The sequence below is a fragment of the Anopheles maculipalpis genome, chromosome 2RL, assembly GCF_943734695.1.
Source record: "Anopheles maculipalpis chromosome 2RL, idAnoMacuDA_375_x, whole genome shotgun sequence".
Taxonomy (NCBI): domain Eukaryota; kingdom Metazoa; phylum Arthropoda; class Insecta; order Diptera; family Culicidae; genus Anopheles; species Anopheles maculipalpis.
The window spans coordinates 60,834,123-60,857,125 of NC_064871.1; the positions used below are offsets into that span (position 1 = coordinate 60,834,123).

A 23,003-nucleotide genomic window follows, 5' to 3' on the forward strand; every position below is an offset into this window, starting at 1 on the left:
AGAGTTGAACCCCGATCCTGCCATGTGAAAACTGGCGCTCAACTCTACAACCAATTCGCCTCTTCCTAATCCTAATCAAAATATAATTATCAAATAAGCGCTGCATTATTAAAACTACGTGTTTGATTGCGGTGTCTATCTACAAAACAACGTTATATCTACCATTATCAATTTGATAGCTTTATAGTGTAGAAAAATCGCGATACCTATGGCGAGACTGCAAGGAAAGTGCAAATAGAAACGAACATGATCTGGTGTTCCACAAGGTGTCACGTGTTTATCGTTGTCATTAACGAACAATCAAAAGTCTGGTTTGAATAACTGTTTGTGCCATTTAATGCATAATGAAAATGTTTAATTTTTTCAGTCTTTTTTCGCTTCGCTCTAGACGGATCGGCCGGCCGTTTATTTTTAAACTATCTTTCTTTTTATTTCACTACTGTTTCGTCTCAAAATATTATTCATAAAGCGCAAAATATGCATAGCAGCATATGCAGAATTAAAAATACATTAGTCCAACGTTTCTAAAACTTAAGTGATGTCAGCTTCAGAAATGCATGATTGTGCAGGTTGCTCACGATGATAAATTAAATTGTCAGAACTTAATTAATCGAAACCAATCACATCCAGCCGCCCGCACTCACCCACCCTTTGGCTGTCCATTAAAAAGCTGAAGCTCTATTAATTTCGTACAATAAGATTAACTCGTGCGTTCCAAGCGATGGCGGTAGTATAGTAGAAAAGCATCCAAAACTTGTTATGCTAATCTAGTCATAGTTTGAGCTTGAAGCTCCGTCTGTCGCAGACCACTGGCAGTGCAAATCGAATCAATCGATTAGGAACTTCAACCTCAGCGGTAACCAATCTTGTTCCAGTCTACTACTGCATGCAAAATAGATTGCCTTCGTCTGACGGGACAATCAGTACATTTCCAAGTAGGTTAGCAGCCGATTTGCCGAACGACTGTCAGGATGCTATCTGATGCTGAACAGGAAGTAAGACATTGCATTCGGTGCCGAGCCGGGTTAAATACGTAAATGAATAAAGTTATTGCATTACGCACGTTGATTGACATGATACTTGTCATGGCTGGGATACTTACAGACATAAATCATTAATAAAACAGCTTAATACAAATTGTTCCACTGGCGCTAGTTGAAACAATAATCCTAGATAGAATGATTGTACAGCTCCGTGCTAGTTACGCCATCCAAGTGCATTGCGGTCTTTAGACAACCATAGGTGACTAAGGCTCCCCAGTAAGGCAATTTTTTTATTCCAACCTACTCCATCGGGTCGCAGCGTTTGTATATACCGTGGAAGATTCGGTTCGGTTTGGGACATAAAATCCTGTGGTTTTTGATAAATGGTATGAAAATTGATACCATCCGCATCAATCTCAGTGAAACGATGGACGAGATTATTATTCCTTAAGGTAAGGTAAGTTTGCAGTTTTTGTGTTTCGCGAGAATTTTTTATTTTTTTCATTCACAATGCATTCCTCTTGCCGTAGTGCAACGTTGGCAACAGGACAAAGCGGTCGTGACATAACAGTTGAAATATTGAGAAAATGTTTGTAACATATTACCGCCATTCAGGTTTAATCGGAAATTTAACTCTATGAACGTAGACGCTATTATTCTTCGTTTCAATGCCGTACGACCTTGTTGTCATTGTTGGTGCGTGTGCAACGATGCAATCTTTGTTAAAAGGTTTGAATTATGTTGACCGATTCCTGATGATGAAATTCCTTCGCTGCAAGGGAAACGTTTTATTTACTCTTGTCAAGGATAGTGCTCTTGTATCACTATCAAAATTAGCAATAAGGAAACTCGGCTGTAGATAGAGCATTGAAAAGGTAAATTGAATCAAGGGATATGTAAGTGTAACGATGAGCCATCATACAAACAATTCATCCACCAACGGGGAGCATCTTCGGTATGCAAATTTATTCTATTTGGCAATTTGTCGCCGAAATATGTTTGCATTTGCGAAACGTGTCCGACTCGCTCAATGATGATATTGTTTCTCTTCCTACGTCTAATGCGTTGCGTTCATTCATCATCAAGTCATGGAGCTATTATTATATCATAGCTTACAATCGTGGTAAAATAATTGGTGAACGTATTTAAATTTAAATGCCGACTAATAATTGCATTAACCAAAATAGTTTATGGTTGCCGCGTCCAGCGAGCGACCACAACTTGCGGGTGCCGAGAACGTGATAGTAAATTTTATGTGTAACACGTACCATACCACACAGAGCGCCAGTCGTCGGCAATCGTTCAATGGAATCAATTCCAGACGATTCCGCTGGCTGCCGTAGGATCAGAGGATCAAAGAGAAACATGGTTTCACAGCAAGGAATAGACAACACCGACAACTAGTCGTCGTTATGGCGCCATTTAAATTATTTTCATTGTATATAGTTTGCATCGCCCCGTAGGCTTTCTTATGATGTCGGGGCACCCCTGACCAATCGGCTAGCTTCTGCAGTCCAGTGTAGGAAGTGAATTAGCGGTAACAAGGTAATGCTCTTTTAAACTCTATTATATTTTAATTTTTGGTCTTATGCATTCCATCAGCAACAAGTTTGTACCAGCGCTGTACAGCATGTGTTGGCAGTCATGACATGTTAGTAATGCGCATCAATGGCAAGTGAGGCAGTAGTTTTTGCTGTTTTTTTTTTGCACCAATGCATTATCATAGAATGGCTACTTATTTAATATTGATTATAAATGCAAATGTAATTGATTTGTGATGTGCAGCTGCCAACGCATCGGGCAAGCGTACGCTAAATAAATCAAATCTCACATATCAATAAGCAAATCGATAGAAATGGCTTAGCCATATCGACACAATTCGAAAAACCGGTGCAATAAAGTGTATAGGGCTGGGTATGGTTTCCGTCGAGTTGGGTCAAAATAGGTAGACAGTAGACAGTGGCGCATCGTTAAACACATTATTTTGGCATAAAAAGACCGCTGGTTTCATGATATTCGTATAGGTGAGATATACTAGTGAATTATATTAGTAGTTTTATACCACCTTTCTTAAAATAACTCCTTTAGTTAATGTATAAACCACCTTATGGGTTGGTAATAACTTTGAAAACGATGTTCGAGGTACGTCTTCCAATGACTGCAAGTTATACGAAAACAACATGAAAAGGAAGCATTTCTGTTACTATCTTATATTATTTCAATAAAAAAATACTATTGTAATTAAAAGGCTGTTTATAGTGTATGGGGAAATAGTTTAAAGAAAAAGAGTTTTGAAAATACATTTTTAGTATGAATGAAATTCATACCATTATTATGTAAAAAATAATACGTAAAATTAAGCTTGAAAATGAATAGAAATGATAATTACTGTACTCCCGGTGAGCATATTTTTTTAAATTTTTATTATTTTCGTTATAAGACCCATGATTTGTTCAATAATTTGACATGTATTTACCAATTAGTGGAGTAGCATTCTATCGTGCATAACAACATACAAGTATTGGATTGGGCTTTCGACATGTGAGGTGCAAAAATGACAAATATTCATTGTCTAACTCAGTTTTCATTGCCTGTCTTGCCTTGCCTAGCCTCTTGTTTCATTCAAACCGCTACCAGTGACTTGATTTACTGGTTAATCAAACACGCGGTTACATGTATGGGAAACACGCGCTTTTTTATTCCTCCACCATGGAGGCTTGTTAAGTCCAGCTTGAACGAAGCGATCAGCTTAAAAAAAAGCAAAAGGTCAAATATTGTAAGAATAATTCTACAAATATCGAAACAACCGTGACATTTTCTATTCATTCCGTGTGATGAACGCTATCCAGCAACACAAATAATTTCATACGATCTAACACATGATATTCTGCCGACGCAGTTTTTTGCTTGTAGTATTTTCTTTTACTAATTATTCTTCTCAAATTTCATAGTTCACCTATTATCGCTGAAGTTCCAGTAATAATTTCCTCAATATGGGGGACCAATAGTGAACTGTTCCAGGTATCATGTGGTGGCGACAGCGACGACGGTCTTCACACAACAGAACCACGGCTCAAATCCCATCCGAACCGTTCCCTCGTAGTGAGGACTGACTATCCAATTATTCAGGACCAGGTTACTATACAGGACCACCTGTTCTGTCTGTTAAGGAGCGGGTGGTTGATTTGCAGAGGAAACGCAAGTGAGGTAAGCTTATCTCATTCGAACTTTCGCGTGCATTTGATCGCGTCGATAGAAATTTTCTCTTCAACAACATGCTTTCGTTGGGGTTCAATCCTAAGTTAGTGGGACTTCTGCGGAGGATTGGTGAGCAGTCAACGTCCCGCATCCTTATCAACGGAACCCTCTCCTCTCCCTTGCCCATAGGAAGCTCTGTACGTCAAGGTGATCCGCTTTCCATGCACCTATTTATCCTATACATACAACCCCTCATCACGAGATTAGAAGGTATATGTTGCGGTCAAGACGACTTGGTTAATGCATATGCTGACGATATCTCCGTGGTGACTACCTCTCCCGAAAAAATCGAGCGGATCAGAGCGGCCATTGACGCTTTCGGTTTATGTTCCGGTGCCACACTCAACGTCAGAAAAACCGAAGCACTCGATGTTGGACATGTCACGGTTAACAACACCATCACTATTCCTTGGCTGAGGACTGTGGAAAGGTTGCGAATTCTCGGCATCCTCTTCACCAACAACGTTCGTGAAGCGGTGGGACACAACTGGGACATCGTGATCAACCAATTCCGGCGTTTGGTCTGGCTTCACCGTATGAGAGACTTGAACCTTTTACAGAAGATAGCCCTATTAAATGGGTTTCTTCTGCCTAAGCTATGGTACGTGGCATCTGTATGTGGCACCAGAGCCATTGACATAGCAAAGGTCTCACTGACGATTGGCTCATTCCTTTGGCAAGGATCTGGAGGCATTCTTGTACCTCTCTTACATTTAGCCTTACCCCGCAACCGTGGAGGGCTAAATCTGCATATTCCGGCCATCAACACCCAGGCGCTGCTGACCAGCGGGTATGTCGCAGAACAGAACTATCTGCGAGTAGGTGGCCAGCAAATTTTGTACGCGGGAAACCCGCCGAACATCAACCCTGTTCCAACAACTTACCCGTGCCTCAGAAAGGTTGTCATGCAGCTAGCATACATACCAACCACAACAAATAAGATCACCGCCCTAGCGATTCGTCGGATGTTAGTTGAGAGGCTTCCCGACACAAAGGTCGAGCAGGAATCTCCAACCGTAAACTGGCGACTAGTGTGGAGCAACATCGGTTCGCAACGGCTGTCTTCCAAACACAGATCAGTCTTGTACTTGCTGGCACACAATAAAATAACTCACGGAGAGCTATTTTCCAGGATGAATCGTGGATCCTCAGCTTGCGCAGGGTGCTCCCAGGTGAATACAATTGAACAAAAATTTGCTTTATGTTCCAGAGTGTCCACAGCCTGGAGTATTCTGATGCAAGCTATCCAAAACGTCGAGCCCTCCCTTACTCCCTCATTCCAATCCCTCCGCTTACCTGTTCTAACAAATGTTAGTAAAATTAAGCGGATCCCAATCCTACGTTTGTTTGCTAACTACATCATCCACATTGTTGGAAACAACAATGGTGTGATTGATGTAGAAGTCCTTAAATGTTCATTTTAACCTTTGTAGTTGATTTTCATATCCAGTTTTTGTTTTCTTTAAATTGTAAACTAGAATTTAAGGTTTTTTATGTTTTTTTTCTAATAAATGTTTTATAAAAAATGAAACGTTTGCGTTTCGATAAATTTGTTCATTTAATATTAATTCAATGGACTGCATTGACCCTATTCACAAACTCGACCCGAGATCCTGAGTTCGAAAACGCCACGGCCGGGTCACGGGAGCCAAAAGAGAACCATGGTTTGGTAATTGCCAATATTGCACGAGTCCGAAGCGATCTGGCGGGCACGTACCAGTTAATCGAACATAGTAATGCTAGACAATCGATGCTATCGTTTAAAAGGCCTGTGCCTGCTCAAGATGCTCATACAGGAAAGACACTCCGAACAACAGACACCTAGTCTTATAGTCGAGCTGGTATGGGATTTATGTAAAGTTAAGAATATTACCAATTACTCACAGAAACGCATTGATCATCATAGTATAAATAGACTTAAAGCTAATTTCGCCTTGGCCAAAAGTGGGTGATGTAGGGGTAGCAGAGACATATTAGTATTATCATGGATTTTTTAAATACCTCAGTATCTTCAGTATTCGTCTAGTCCGTCCGTCTAGTATCACTATCTTGGTATCCGTCTCGTTCCATGTCTGCAAAACAAACTATCCTGTTACAGGTAAATTACGTCAAGGATGCCATTAGGTCTAGACAACTTCACGAGTTCTATAAAAATCCAAATGATAAGAAATTACTTTTAAGCTACTACTATTTATTCTCTTATCTCTCTAACACGCCGGTCATTTGAACCCAAGTCGTTTCGTGTGAAGACCGGTGCCACTGTCGCCTGTACGTTTGGGCCGCCCTGTCGATGATATTCGAAAGTTTCTCAGATATTTTTGCATCAGTTTCATAGTTTTTTTTACCGTTTTCGCTCGTTCTTGCGTCAATCTTTTTTGACGCTTGCTTAGACATTTTTGCTTTCGTTCTGCATTTTCTCTACTGTTTCCTAAAAATTTGTGAATTCATTTTATTATTATACCTTTTGTAACAGTTGTTCTATTAAGCTATCAAAGAGAAATTAAATTAAGTTCGATAATTATATTCATTATATTAATCGGAATTTGGTTTCTTTTTTTCAAATGTTTTCAAATGTAACAAAGAACGTACAACGACAACAAAGAATAAAACTAAAGCTGGTTAGGATCGTTCATCCCAGTAGCGTTCCGCGTCAGATAGGAACAACTCAAATGGAAAGGCATTGAAAAGGACACCGGGCAGGAAATGTGCAACGATCGTTGTGGTTCACTTCCTTTCTTCGCACGCGAACGTGTGTGCATGTGGGGTCGGATCCGAGGGTTTACGGTCAGTGTCACCACTGATGTAATTTACCGGAAATGCTACCGACAGGCATCAGAGCATAACTGTCCTTTGGCACAAACGTTCACGAAAAATCCCTTTCTGTCTAGCGGCTCACCATTATCCTAGGCCGTACATCTATATCACCATCGTTTATTGACATCATTAGAATGGGGTGAAAGTCGTCCAAGTCTTGGGCGAGTGTAATTTTATTTTGGGAATAGCGTTTCATCTTTCAGCCATTTGTCAGCACCGACTGGACGATTGATCTTGGGGACGGTTGTGCACGGTTCCCGTGGGACATTTGAGAGAAACAACAAAAGACTGCCGGGTCTTGCCGGGACTACATGTTAACATAATTACTACATGTGTTCGTCTATGTTTAGACTAGCCAACGAAAAAGGAACAAATGAAAATTCATTTTGAGGAATTGCATTTTACGCACAAATATTACTAACATGATCTTTCCCAGCTAACGTTCTAAACGGGTAAAAGAAGTTCAACTAAAAAACCAATTTAAATGCGCCACTTTGAAATAGGATACATTGCAAATTATATGTCATATTCACAACCAAATTCGATTTTGGCGGTAGAGAAACCGATCAAGTGCTACAACAGTTCTATTATGCTCACCCATATTTCGTTGGGCTCGGACCACAGTTTCAGCACTCCGTCCGTCGTAGTCTTGGATAATGGTGAGCCGACGGGTGCGAAAAGTGGATACGGAAAAGAAATTCTCTAGATAATAAACGTTGTTGGCACTTTATGAGCGAAACATGATTTCAATGCGTGGTGTCTAATGTTCCGGGAAAGGAAAAAAGGTTGTGAAAAACGGGTTGAAATAGGATCTGTCGCTACACAACTGTCACGACCAATTGCTTCTGGCGAGAGTACATTTGCTGTGCGATGGAACACGAGAGCGTTAAGAAAGATGATCCTTTTTTTTTGGGCACGTGGACAACACGATCGTATCGATCGATGGCTACCGAAGGAGACACAGATGTTTCCTTCGATGGTGGTATCTTTGCAACATATAAGCATTTTGTCACAATGTTTGGGTAACAATTCTGGTGACAAATGATTCATCTGCGTTGTGTATGTTTTAAATCCTTCCTCAACTATATTTACACATTCTGTTCAAATCAACACCAAGAAGCATTTAACATTAACTAAAAATTAAAACCTAATGATTGGATCTTGTTTTTCTTGCTGCTGAGTGTGCAACATGATAATGGTAATTCAATCCCAATAAAACAATTAAAGGTAATGAAAACCATTCAGGTTTTAAATTGATATTCCTATTGTGATATTGAATGTCCCAATTTTTACTACACTTAGGGTGCTGCATCTAAAACTGCATGTCAATGTTATGTTTTTGCTTGTTCCCTGCACAGAAAACTTTAAGGTTGATTTATGGTAACTAATGTTAAAATTGTACTACATATTATTTTTTTATAAAAGAATTTCAAGTAACATAATGCGTCCATGTATGGCTTTTTAGAGAAAACATTCACACTATGCGTAATCAGTAAAAATGTCGCCGTACTCACTGCCATGTGGTCGTTGCACCAATATCAATTACACCTACTCTATTTATTGCCTAATTAATATAACCGGAAATGTGTGTTTCGAAAGACTGGTTGAAGATGGAGTGTAGCTTCCCTGTAGGTGGAAAATCATCGGTGAAAGTAACCATCGGTTTTGCGACTATACGACCTTAGCCGGGAGGGAGTTCTACCCTTCCCTATCATTTGCCACACTAGCATCAAGTTTAACTGCCAGGGGAGCGATCATGAAGAAAAAAAAGAGAAGGAAATAAAATGCACCGGAAGACCTGTGTATCGATTAGTCATAGTTCAGCACCGAACAATCCCCTACAGAGCAGTAGCATTTTAAAGCCGGTTACTTAGCGTGGTGTATGGAACATGTGATATACGCAGGAGCTGGCCACTTGACAACATTGGTTCATCTTCAACGCAAAGTAATACGAGAACTGCGTCTGCTCGCTGCCTAAATAGTGAAATTTGATAATACATATATCCCTATACGCGTTTTCTATGCTTCCCGCTGCGAGTATCTCATCATAGTTTGATACGTTCCACGTAATCATCATCAAGCAAAGCTAAAAAGAAAAGCACGAAACACTGCGTAAAGCCGGGACGAGCCTTTTTCTTGGCCCCAAGAGCTCTATAATTTCTAGATTGATTTCTTCCCATTTGTAACGTTTGTAAATTGGGACAAACGTTTCTTTCGACTGATACGTGTGGCATATCTAGACGAAGTGTGGTTCGGTCTGACTTTAACGAGCTTGTTGATAGGTAACCTCGGAGCGGAGGAGAAATGTTATACTCGCTAATGTTTGCCGATCGTTATGTTACCATCTTCTGGGATTTGTGTCCAATCGGAGCGTTTGTAAAAATTGTTTGTATAAAATTGTCATATCTAAGAGCCAGCGTGAGGCTGATTGTTGCGGATCAAGAGTCTCAGAAATATTATCTCACCAGGATGAAGGACAAGGTCAAGTAACGAGCATGAAGGCACCGAGCTACGCGGCTGCTACGGAAGAACGGGTTGCCTTCTTCTTTACGTGTCCTGAGAAGGACACGGTGTTAGCAACACGGGTTGGGTTGTTTAGCGCTCGCACTAACGAAGTAATATTTTGTAACGTTCTTGTGTCAGCTATCAGAGCGCTATCGTTTTCGATTTCTGGGAATTGCAACACAACATACCGATTGTTGCAAAACATTAAAGCCTGACCACCAATTTTCTGTTCGTTGACTCCGGTACCTCTCGTTCTTTCATTTTCTCTTGATGACTTGGTAATTTGGAGTTGATTTTGCTGATGAACAGATACACAGTCTTCATAAATTTTATAAACTGTACTGACAATTGGTCTAGTGTAGCATCGTAAAAGATGCGAATTAGTTAGGCAAAGAAATGTACATTATAAGTGGCTTGTACTGCGTTATGTGTTGTGTATTTACGTGTTAAAAACGTGGTCTTAATAAACATTTTTTCATGCAGTTTCGTTCCTCAGGTAAACGAAAGATTTACTATTATAATGGATAGAGATGGAGGCATCATTTTAAATTAACAAATGGTGCATGATAAAAACGTTGTTCAATAACACAAAAGAATATCTCTTAAGGAAAGTCTTGCAATATATTTCTAATCCAAACCGGTTGGTAAATTTACTCGAAAAGTCTGTCACTGGAAAACGGTGACAAAACACTAATAAACTAAAGAGATGTACTGATACTGAGACTCAGTGCTTAAAAAGAGATCCTAAAAATGACCAATAATTTTCAGCATTTGCTGCTGGTGGATAGTTTTTTTTTTTATTTTATTTCTCGACTGGCGTGTATACACAGGATTCGACTTTACCGACCCAGCTAGGGTAGCAAATAAACCAGCCCAGTAGTAAAAATCCAAATGGTACAGTTAGGGGTCGGAATTACTTCACCCTCTATATTTCCCATGCCGTTAACCGGTTCCAAAAGCTTCTACAGTTGGTTGACCGGCTGTATTCGTTTACACAAGTGCACTCGGCGGTCACCTGGCTCTGCAATACATGCCATTAAATGCCACTGCCACATAGCCACGACCCTGTTCCATAGGTAATAACCCATCAACAGATTGATATTGGATTTGGTATGTATGTACGTATGTGTATGTATGTAGCTAGTGCCGACAGTGTTGAAACCCACATTCGGCAAGTAATCTCCTAGACCCTAGACTGCTGCTACTCAGTGGCATTGCAGTCCTGGTGTGTTACCACGGGCAACGACAGGCTACCAAACAAACGCCATACGTCGAATTATCTCTCCACGTTGCACAACACTACCAATTCATCAACGTTCGAATGTGGAGCTGTAAGTGTGTCTTGAACTCAATAAACCCCTTTTGTAACAGAATAATAGTATTGGACAATTGTTTGCTAACTTTGCTCGGGAAACAGATGTCTGCCGTTAATGCCTCACACAGAAATTACAGACCCAAGGCAATGCTTTTCTTAAGGTTTTATGTAAATTTAATAAAAAAATTATTAACAAAAAAGAATCATCCTGATCTCTCTTCAATTGTCGAATTAATCTTTCTTTGTGTATTTTTATTTAAAATCCCAGACCAATTTTTTTTGTTTCAATAATGTTAATATTGCACACTATTGCAAAGCTATTGTTCTAGTACGAGTCACTTTTAAAGTGACAGAAAATACATAAATAAATAGCACTAGTGCTGACTTGCTTTGACCTATTGATTTTCCCGCAACGTACTATTTGGTCACAAACAAACGTATTCAGTCCGGACGGAGGAGATAGGATTTCCATATCGAAACGATAAGATTTACCCCATTTACTACATTATAAGTCGTCGGCTTTTCGGGCGTCTCCAGAGTTATAGATACATATTTTGAGTTCTAAGTAAGACATTAAGACTAATTATTCCGCAACGTGGAACTTGGAATTCTTGCATTTAGTACATTATTTATGTAAATACACTCATCTGCCTTGCTGTTTTTTACAAATAGGAAATAAAATAAAATAAGTGAGTATAATTGTATTAAAAAAATCATACTCGTTGAAAATTCAAATGTATAGCTTGAATTTAAAAATGCTGCCAAATTGACTATGCCGGCTTTTCAATATCCAAATAAGGAAAAAAAAACATTATAAAAAATGAAATGATTGTATTATTATGCTTCGTCCTTAGCACACGAGAGGAAGTCAAGAGTTCAGAACCGGAGAAACTGTTGCCAAAGCGAAGAATGTGTGTTCTTCGGATAACAGTGTGTTAGTTTGTCGAACCAGGTATATATGCTTGATATGTTTCTCTATCATGAAGTCTACCCCTTTCTAAGTTGTGTCGGGGTTAAAGAATGCTCTCGGAAAATGGAGCGGGAGATAAAAGGATAATGCTGAAAGAGAGAAAATATTGCGTAAATATTGCGTCAGTATACTACTAGAACTAGAAGAGCGAGTAGGCGAAATTCCACGAGGCCACACAAGAATAAAAAAACACAGTAACATTATTGATAATATACTGCAAAGAAGCATACACTACCGTGCACATTCACGGTGTTTTAGTCACGTATTGCAATGAACTCCAAGTGGGTTATAGGCTGTGGCAAGCGCTGAAAGGTATTGAAATACTAAGGAGTTATGTAAAGGTGCAGGTCACTTAATTGTGGTGCCGCAGTGTTTGAATCGGTCAATAATTTTCGGCTCAACCCTGGGTGACTGTGTGGTATAGGCCGTGTGCGTGTGTGTGTTGAAGCTATACAGTGCAGGAATTTCATCCCGATAACATCATGTGTCATTCGTTTGCTGGCCTTATTGCCACCAGCCAGAGAAAGCTCGGTGAATTCCCATTTCATTTGCTGCCCGTGTATCCTGCCGTAGAACAGGATCGAATCGTACGATGAAAATTGCATTAATGTACCGGTGTTCCTGGAGGTTTGGTTCGTTTTCCTTTACTTTTCCTCATATCTCGTGTTACGGCACAGTGGGCCAAGTGTAAAATGTAAAATTACAATAGCGATACGTTAGCTGAAAAGGAATATTTCAAACCAATGATTAAAATTTGAAACGCGAACGTAGTAAATTGTTGTAAATGTTTTAAACGATTTTTCAACAAAGCAGTTTAACGAGCACAATTAAAACTAAAAAGAAAGTGTCCCTAAAAGTGTTATAATCATTGTTTTTTTGGCAAAGCTGAAAAGGAATATTTCAAACCAATGATTAAAATTTGAAACGCGAACGTAGTAAATTGTTGTAAATGTTTTAAACGATTTTTCAACAAAGCAGTTTAACGAGCACAATTAAAACTAAAAAGAAAGTGTCCCTAAAAGTGTTATAATCATTGTTTTTTTGGCAAAGGTTTTAGTATTTTTGCTTGTAATCTATTATTCAATTTTAAGCTTAAGAAGAGCTTTGTCAAGCACAATACTATGTACATACCAAATGAGAAATGTTACTATCCTTTGAAGTGTAAGTTTGTATTACTATGAGCTTGACTCCCCATTTGAGCATGGAGTAGTGTGAAATTGGAATACTCATGGGAATTATACAATTCAAACACTACAATTCAACTAACTTGTTACTTGGAGCTCTGAAAATTGATTTTTTGTGGCAACATGAGTCGTGGATGCATTTCTTGTATGTATTTTCAGTAGTACATTCCGATATCTACAATTTGTGTGCAGTTATAACACAACGAAGGGCAGATTTACAAACGTTATTCACTGTACATTTAGTATATAACTTTTCTGTCATTAAAATACCTTTCGCATTCCATACAGAATTGTCTTGATTCCAATCGGTGATGTAAAAATCGGAGTGCAATGGGTGGAAAAGTTTGAAAAGCAAACGTTGGTCGAAATTTTGAACGAAAATGGACCACTGTTCCTGATAGATTTCCAGGCAAAAAGTGTGTATCTGAGCAGCGAGCGATAAAAGAGAGATAAAATCTTGGTTTGGAGCGAATTCGCTCTCGAACTCTGCTTGGAAAAGCCGAACACGATTCGAAAGAGAGGAGATGACAATTCGCTCCCTCTCGCACTATTTTCGTACCAGCGCGCTCGACACAGGAGAGAATTTCTATGTTGATTTCGTTCGCAAAGGGGGGGAAACGAATAAGCGCATGTACGGGAACGAGAAGGCATTGCAATGCGATTGCCGATTTCGTTCCTGCCTGGCTGACACCTGAGCACTATGGGCATGGGGTACAGCTGGTCAAACTGCGTTACCAACAAAATGAAAGCAGAGCGATAGAGGACCGAAGACGTTTTCTCCCGCTTTGACACGGTGTCTGTTTTAGAGGAAGAACAGAGAAAGTCTTGCGAGGCGAAAAAGAGAAGGCAACAGAAACCCGACCGAGACCCGACCTGTCGCGGCGATGTTGCTTGCGTATGAAATGCGTTTGGCGCAAGAATTTCGTTCACTTCGTCGTTCTGAGAAGACCTGTCGCACCGCGTATCGTTGCGTATCGAATGCGATTGGCGCAAGAATTTTATCCTGCGCGGTATACGTAAGCGGTAGCAACGAATTCGATAGTGTAATATTCACGATAAGATCATCAGCGAAAGTGTTAGGCAAAAACGGATGTTGAAGTTATTGACTAGAAAAGTTTTGCTTATTTGAGTGAAAGTGAAATTTTACATAAACTCGTGCAGCCGCAATTGTGTGTGCCGACGTTTGTCAGAACCAAGTAGGCCATCGAGAGGTTTCCTTGTGAGTGTTTGGGGGCAGCAGGAAAAATCAATTTTTGTGTGCTAGTTGCCCTTACTGCTATCGACATTTTCTGCTATGTGCAGACATATATTAAACCGTATAAGTAATGTCACTACTTTCATGCCAAACCGTTGAAGCCTTTGATAGCATCGATTGGGAGACGCTTGGCATGTTAATTATATAAGCAGATTCGCATGATAGCAGGCCCTTGCGGGGGCATGTTTTTCCAAAATCTTGTACCGGGGAAACCTTCCGCTGACGGGAAAGGCTTTCGCACGACCACGAGGTGAAGGATTTTCGAGCTTGAAATATATGCATTTTCTGCAGGCTTTGCTACAGCCAAGTGAATAATAACTCTTGCTATTCTTCTTGCGAATGGACAATCATACTTGCCTGAAAGTACAATTATCGAACTGTGGCACTGTCTGCAGAAAAGTGTTGATTTAAATTGCATTTGTGTGTGTATGTGTAGGTTTGTGTGCGTGTGTGTGTGCTGTGGTGTATTTGCCGATGCAGTTTTAAATGAAAAGTACAATAAGGCGATCGGAGTGACAAAAGTTCCGATATGCGGTTCTGAGAATTGGTAGCGTAACGGTGGAATTGCAGGGACCAGGACACCAGAACACCAGGACATGTTAAAGTTTAATAATATTCGTATCGGCACAATCGAAAAGTCTTCTCACTTATGACGCATTCTTTCTGGTTAACATATAAGTATTAGCGACGAGCTTCCTTTTTTATCAGCTGTTCAATAAGTTTAAGTGAAAAGTCCTAACTCCTTGCTCGCAGCAAGTAATTGTAATAAAATGTAGCCTTTTTACCACCCATGTGTGTATGTATGTGTATATTTAGCTGAGCAGCTCAACCGGCATTTGAGAATGAAAACGGAAAAGGAACAGAAAATGCCCAAAACTGGTTTTTGTCGGTATGAAAATTCGGAACTCAGCGACTAAAACGCGCAACAAAACCCACGAGGCTGACATCTCCAAAGGGTGCCACTGAAGAGGGTTATAATGCGTGCAAATTATCCAGCGGCACAACACCGTTTGTCCCGTACAGGTCTAACTAACCGACAGCCGAAATGCCGAACTAAGTAGGCAAAGCTTTGCGGTTTGACTGCATCGACGTATCGTGCGCAGACACACATACACACACACACACACACACACACACACTCACACACACACACACACACACACACACACACACACACACAGAGAGAGAGAAAAATAACACCACAGCAGCAGAGAAGAGACTGCGGGAAAAATTAGATGAAAAAACTCACAAAAAAATAAAACAAGGATGGCCCGTTCTTTAAATTGTTCGCGTTCGAAACCCGTCCAAGAAGAAATGGCAAGAACACCACGCGTACTTACCCGCTAATCTTATTTTCGCATGTGTTGTTATTCCGGTTCCGCAGCAGAAGTTCGAGCAGATTTTGCAGCATAAAAGCACCATCATCGAGCACCAACAGTAAACCATCATCGGGACGCAGGAAAAGGACTGCGTGTGTGACTGCGAGTAGTGCTTGGGGAGGATAATGAAAATCGATCTAATAACAACAGCAACAAAAGTAACATAAAAAAAAACAACAGCCAGAAGATACCTACATTGGTGTGTGGTGGATGTGATGTTTAAGTGTTGGCTCTGTGTTCACGTTTAATTAGCATGCTTTTCTCTACGGTTTTGCGAATCGGTTTCATATCGTCGAAGAATTGTGCAATTTGAGTGTGCTTGTGTGTAAGTGTGTGATTGTGTATTGGTGGTAAAATTTGCAAGTTTAATTGAATCAATCGGATGTGTTCCTTTCGTTCCGTACACATCAGTGCTGCCATGCCATCGAATGTCGGTATCCCTTAATGAAATGTGCGATCAAATGCGGTATTAATGGTGAAAATTGTCCACGGTGTGGTGAGATTATTACATTGATAGCGCGCGGATCAGTTTAGAATCAAAGTTGGCCTGGCAGATCGGTCTGGTTGCTTAACGACGGCTGTCAAGTCAAGTGTGGTGGTGGATCGATCCAGGGCAGTGTGCAGATTGGTTTTGCATCAATTTATGCCGAATTGGTTGGTACGACACAACCGGAGAGTACACGCGCGCAATACAAAAAGGCAATTCATTTCTAACGTGCCGTTGAACTGTGATGGTGCTCGACGTGCAAAATTTCTATCGTAAGGAGCCCGACCGGCTGAGGCAGCCGCGATTCGTGTAGCTCTGCCATGACCAAGCAGCTCTGGAACTGCGATACATCCTGGCGATGTGTCCAGGCATTGGCAGTGATCCTGACCATCCTGCTATTGCCCGGTACAGGTAAGTCCCCTTAATCGCCACTTGATCGTTTCTTTTTTCGCTCGTTCGTTCGTTCTCCATTTAACCGATTCAATTTTTCCAACCCCTCTCTTAATCCCGGCCATAAATCATTTGTGTTCTCCAAAACGGTAACTGTCCTTACCCTTGGCTGCTCTAATGAAAATGTAGCGGCCATCACGAACTGACGGCTGCGATGATGTGTGGAATTATTTATATTTGCAGGTGAAATTTTTGTTTTTATACTCAATTCATTAAAATGAGTAATTTACGAATGATAAACAAGACCTTTGCAAACCATTTTACACGTGAAACTAGCGCTTTTGCGAAAGTCGGTCGGACTACAGACTTGCTGCCAGGTTATTTTTTCTTGCCAATATTTGCGAATGTTTATTGAAGGACTGTTTCTTTTTATTATACTCGTGACGCACGCTAGAATTGTGAATAACACTGTCTCAAACTCAGGTGTACTTTAGAGACAGATTTATGGATATGTCTTTGTTTTTTTTTATTTGCGGACGATCAAGTCTAAAAAACGTCAACAAAATTATGTCTCCACAAGTTAATTAATAATTTTGGAAACAACTCTCGATGATGGAACCAGCTTGCACATCTCGCACAGCAAACGACAGTGTGCGAACAGAACACAGATTGTCCTTATTTTAATTGGAAAAGTGTTAAAAATCCTGCATTGGTTTGCAGAATTGAGTTTGATGAGCTTCATCATCAATTAAATTCTGATTTTTGTGTGTTTGTGTGTGTGTGTATGTTTGTGTGTAAGCGAAGCACACAAAAGGTGGCGTAATGGGTGGGGGCTGTGGTTGGGTGAAATGGTGGCGCTTCATTCTGCCTGGCCGTTAATACCCTTGCGATTTTGAGGCAGTGGCTGGGATTCCAGCTAACATAAACTATTTGGCTTCATTCGGGTTCGGTTACGGTCTGGACTGGAAGTTTCAGCACTCGAGACGACGTGTGCATCGGTTTTTGGCCAAAATGCCTTGTGCCAGCAGTATTTGAGGGCACAGCACAGCAAGATCGGGCTGTGCTGCAGTATGGAACTAATAGCACGCGAGTGTATCATTCATGAACAACCTTGGATGTGTATGGGTAGTATGTATGGTATACACATATATATAATCTTTGTCTTTTTTTTTTTTTTGCTTGAAATGTGACCACGTGTTTGCGAAGGAAATCGAATCGCACAACATGCCTAACATGAGTCAAGCAAGCAGGAAAGAAAGGGGAGAAGGGAGGGGGAACTGGGAACATAAAATCGAGCATGAACATAACATAAGAGCATAATATCGGACGCGAAGCGAGACAGGAAATGGTCGCAAAGTATAGGAGAACCGGGAGAGGATATGAAATACGAGAAAACGGCACCGCCGTATGCTGGAAAGAGCGTGCGTTTGGATTTTCTCGGCTTTAAATTTTTCGCGACATCTACCTAAAATTCTTCCATGGCTCGCGCATCAAAACCACACCAGCGAACATGGTGGGCAACATGCCCGTTGGCTGTGTGGAACAGAAAGGAAACCAGAGCCATGCGGCCTATAAGGAAGTGGCTGACAATATGAACATTATATGAGAAGATGGGGCTGGAACGAAGCAGAAAAAAAGGGAATAAAGGGACGACGTGGAAGAACACTGAATGTCGAAGACAAGAACACGTGATGTGATGCGCTTTTTTTCTCCAGCGCGTATCATCGCTCTTGTCGCACCACGTTTCCCGATGCTTTCGGCACCGCACGGAACCACCGGATGATGATGATGCTGATGATGCTGATGATGCTGATGATGCTAGTGGAAGTGGAATTTGCAGCACGGCATGGACTGCACAAAACAAAAAAAAAAACCTAAAGAAATCGAAAGAATTCGTCCTAAGAACGTGGAGCGAAATCGGAAAACGAGTGCAAAACTGAGGAATTTCATCACCGCTTGAATAAATAAACGAACCGCCTGTACCGCCGTGCCGGTGCCTGCCGAAGGGAAAATTATTCAAGAAAGCCTGTTTTCTAAATCAGTCGTTCCGTGGCTAGCTGACTGACTAGGCAGCAGGACGAACACACTTGGGCGTACAGTTGTATGGGCTTAAATGGAATACAAGCCGTAGAGAAGCGTGTCCCGTATTGAAATTCATACGATTTCTACGAACGACTTTCAAACGTTGCGATGCTGAAACAAACTAAAAGTGTATCTCACTGTTATGCGCCGTAAAGTTCTACTATCTCTCTTCTTAAGTTAAAATAAAATCACTACAGTCACAATATACCGGAATCCGGAAGCGGAACGTTTCAGCGGATGCATTCGGGCAGCGTTTCACGCACACCTGAATCTAGGAACTCATGTGTGGAACTTACGATAGAACTGTAAAACATGTACGTAATACCTGACGATACTGACGCCGAGGTTAGCTGGATGGCTATTGGCACATGTACAGCGCGTCGTCCCGAGACTTGCTGTTCGGTTCTAACCTGATTTTTTCGCCGACGAGGTCGACTGACATAAGCTCACAACTGAAGGGTTTTTTTGCTCTTGTCATGTACCTTGTTTTCGATACTACCTCATTCACCCCCCCCCCCCCCCACCCTCCCCCGCATACTGACGATACTGACTAATACTGTTAATTGATTTCCTATTGGATGCCGCTTATACCACTTCACCTGCAGGAGCAAACATCAGCTTTAAGGGTTATTGGGTGAGGGCATAGGCATACAGACATCGAACGTGGTTCGTGGGTGCCCGTTATTGAACACCCTTTTGCTGCTGCACCATGGTAGCAAGCAGCTTGCGTTGCTGGGTGTATATTTGTTATGAAGAACGGTCCAAGCTATCCTGTCCATGTTCAGTTTTATCAATAACGGTTGGGCTTTATAAAAACATAAAAAAAAACTAATCATGTTGCTATCGATTTGACATTTTTGTACGCTCACCAAATTGAACGTTATGTTTTCTAATGTTCCGGAGGTCATTAGTTTTGTACCTTGTTACACGTCAGTATCTTCTTCGTTAAATCCTATTGATTCTTCACAAATCTCCGCAAATGTTCTTGTTTTGGGAAATTGGATTGTGCTGCTTTATTAGTAATTATTTCACTAAAATATTCGCCAGATTTGGGGTTTCAATTCAAAAAGACCAACCTCAAAGAGTAAGGACTTCAGTATATGTTTTTACCGGGCCAAGCCTCCAGTCGCCTTTGTGACACAGTTGTGTATCGCGTTGATATCAATAAAATGTTTGAAGTAACGACAAAATGAAATAGCAAAACGGTCAGGTCCTTCTAGCAGAATAAAAATAAAAAAACGATGCCTTCATGTTAATTTATATGACAATAAAGCGTTGAGCCATCATGTAATCTAAATATATGACTTTTTCTATTGTTTTCTTCGTCATATTTTATTTCTGTTTGTTTTTTATAAACATTTTATGACATTATGACTTAACGATTAAAGTTCTTAAACGAGGAAAGAGACAAGTTAACGTCAAACAAATGTGAGTAATTATTGAAGTACCGGATCATGGTTTTCGAGGAGCAGTATGTCCGTATTTCGTACGCAAGCGTGAAACATATATCATTTGCGGTACCAGGGTTCAAATCCCACCCGGAACGTTCTCCCGCAATGAGGACTGATTATCCACTAACGTAGTATCAGCAAGTCTAGTAAGCCATTTGATGGCCGGCTTGATCTAGTAGGTCGTTAAGACAAGCAAAAAATGGCGAGAGGATCTGCGCGAATCTAGATGTTGTAAATCTATGTTCGTGTAACAAATAAGGATCGTTTATAAAGCCCAAAAGTAGTCATGCTATTAAGCAGTCTGATGCAAATGACGTCGATGCTCTAAAGTCTCGTGGCCTAGGAGGCTGACAATGCTTTACATATGATGGGAGGGATGATAATCACCGTATCGCGTAATTCAGCGTATCGCACATATTCACAAAAAAGTGACAAAACGCCCAGGCCACTATCGAGCAAACGTAAAAATGTTATCAACATTGCTCGCAACTTGTGCTCGTAGATGTTCTACTGGACTATGTTTTCTCAAAAGCTCAAAAGCTCTGTTTTGAAAAGGTCATCGAGGTTTTCTGAGCTCTCGTGGTCCTGATAACGTTGATAGCGTTGTCATAATGGAGTACACGTGTCAATTTTTGGTAAAGTAAAATAATTATTAGATACGCCGTTAATAGAATAGTCCTAATTCACCGATGATCTCCCACGCGTGAAGGATAAAACGAAACCCTTTTCCGTACATAAGGACACACAGTTTGGGACGCCCTAGTTTTTGAAACTCCAAACGGACGTCGTTAACATACAGCAAGTAGCAGTTGTCAGGCAGAAGAGAGCGTACGTCATTGATGTATAGGATAAACAGCAGTGGTCCCAAGTTGCTAACCTGGGGAACTCCTACTCCTCACTCTGGGGACGTGCCTACAAAAGCCTATATCCTTTGGAGTTTTCACAATAGTATATCGTGCGATATGCTATCGAAGGTGGCTCATAGATCGGTGTAGATGCAACGGACTTGTAAACCCTGGGTCATGCGGTTCTCCCACTCGGTGGTAAATTGTATTAATAGAGGTTAAACGCTTATAGAGGTAAAACGCTTGGGCAACGCTTCTTTACGCAGCCTAGAGACGCTATGAGGATGCATTATTTAATGGATATTTCGATTACTTTTACATACGCACACAACGATGTGATGCTTCTGTAGCTGGTTGTAAGTTGCCTTTCCCACTTTTGTACCGCGGGATCATCCATCAAGCCTTCCAAATAGCCGAGATCTCGCCTTTTTCAATGGATAATTTGACAATCCTGACAAGTAGAGAGCATAACGTCGAGTACTGTTTCATCTGCCGGAATGCCATCGGATCCTGGGTTTCACAATGTTTGAAAATTCTTTAGGGCAGCCACAATAGTATCTAAATCGATGGTGTTCTGTTGCAGGTCGATTCTGATTTAATTGAACCTCTATAGAATAGAATCTTCATTTATGCCTACAGTTTTTTTTTGGCACTGCCTGACAATCATTTGCTACTACAATTGGAAGCTAATGTGCCCCCATCCCCGGCACCTAACACACCCTCGTATTTAAAAAAAAATCTATGCAGTATTTCTTTACCCTCTGAAGAAGTATTTTCATTTAAATGTAAAAAAAAGTCTATATGATTTTTTTGAATTCGTAATATATGGGAGCCTTATTTAAAACGGTAACACGAAGAAATTGACATCAAACTCCATACTCCTCAGACGTTTAACTGGCTTTCCAGCAACGGGTAGTTTTGAATAACATGATTGGAAATTAGGTGGTTAGGTGGTAGAGACAACAACGGCATCAGTCTTTACACGCCTGGTTTGAGGTTGAAATCCCATTCAAACCGTTTGCGTGGCCTAAGACTTCGTGACCGGTTGTTCAGGCCAAGAAGAAAGTCGGAAATGTTGGCAAATATCTCACAAGGGATAAAATAGTGAATTCCACTTAAAGTACACGCGTTAAGTTTTCTTATTTTTAACGTTTAAAGAAGTGAACTCGGCTGTTTTATGCTCTGGATTCATAATACCAGTTTCGGCAATTAATACTGTACCGATGAGAGCAAAATACATTAGTATCATCCGTTTTCAATTAAACGTGCTGAATATATCGGCTTTGATCATATCCATCCAACAGCCAGCATCACTTATAGGCGGGTTGTTGGAGGTAAACTGATGAAATGGGTGTTGAGTTTTTAAATTGTCGCAGTGCGAAACATTTGCGAGCAAGCGTCTTGCGTTCGAGTCGCCAATAAATAAATGAAAGATAATTTAGAATAAGGTAAAAAGGCGGCACTATTTCTCCCACGTTAAAGTGCTGCTCTGCAAAAGTGATGACAGTGCACGAAAAAATGATGAAATATATGAACCTTTTTTTTAGCTGAGTGTGAAATAAATGTGTTCCGAGAGAAAGCGTAGAACGGGCGGGAACCAAACCGAATGAATGACATCGGTAGAGGGTTAAAAATAAAGGAAACGACAGAATCAGGAAGGAACAAACGTGGGATAAAATGGGTTGACTCGCTGGGGAATGAAAATGCATGGCAAATGTTTTAATTTTTTTTTTCGTTTTTGATTTCCGCTTCACAGTTAGCAATGCTGTGGTACGGAATCGATCGTCCTTCGAACGGGATTGATTTATCGGCCAGCAATTATGATGTTGAAAGGTATATTGTGTGCATTTTCAACATGACGATTATGCTCAACAAGGAACCGATTGAAACCTCTCACCGAGATCAATGGATCAAAAGCATTCGATATTTTCACACATATCGTTAGCAGAAGCTTATGAATATTCGATGCCGGGGATTGATTTGAATCGTTTGTCGTGCAGCGTATCATCAAAACAGGCCGGCTCATCAAAAAGTATCTCATCAGAGACCAGAGTTGGTAAAGGCACTGTAGCGAGGCAAAGGAGT

The 23,003-nt window shown here is 40.7% G+C and overlaps 2 protein-coding genes across 2 annotated transcripts in view; one reads left to right on the top strand and one right to left on the bottom strand.

The window, feature by feature from the left end:
* The window catches only part of LOC126558181 (uncharacterized), a 407,024-nt gene that overhangs the window by 364,575 nt on the left and 19,446 nt on the right, over nt 1-23,003 (bottom strand). The window lies entirely within an intron of this gene.
* Nucleotides 16,329-23,003, top strand: part of LOC126567323 (protein kinase C-binding protein NELL1-like) — a 39,630-nt gene continuing 32,955 nt past the window's right edge. Inside the window, exon 1 of the mRNA XM_050223552.1 lies at nt 16,329-16,561. Within this exon, the coding sequence (XP_050079509.1) occupies nt 16,471-16,561 (91 nt within the window). The 5' untranslated portion in view covers nt 16,329-16,470. The remainder of the gene's footprint in view (nt 16,562-23,003) is intronic.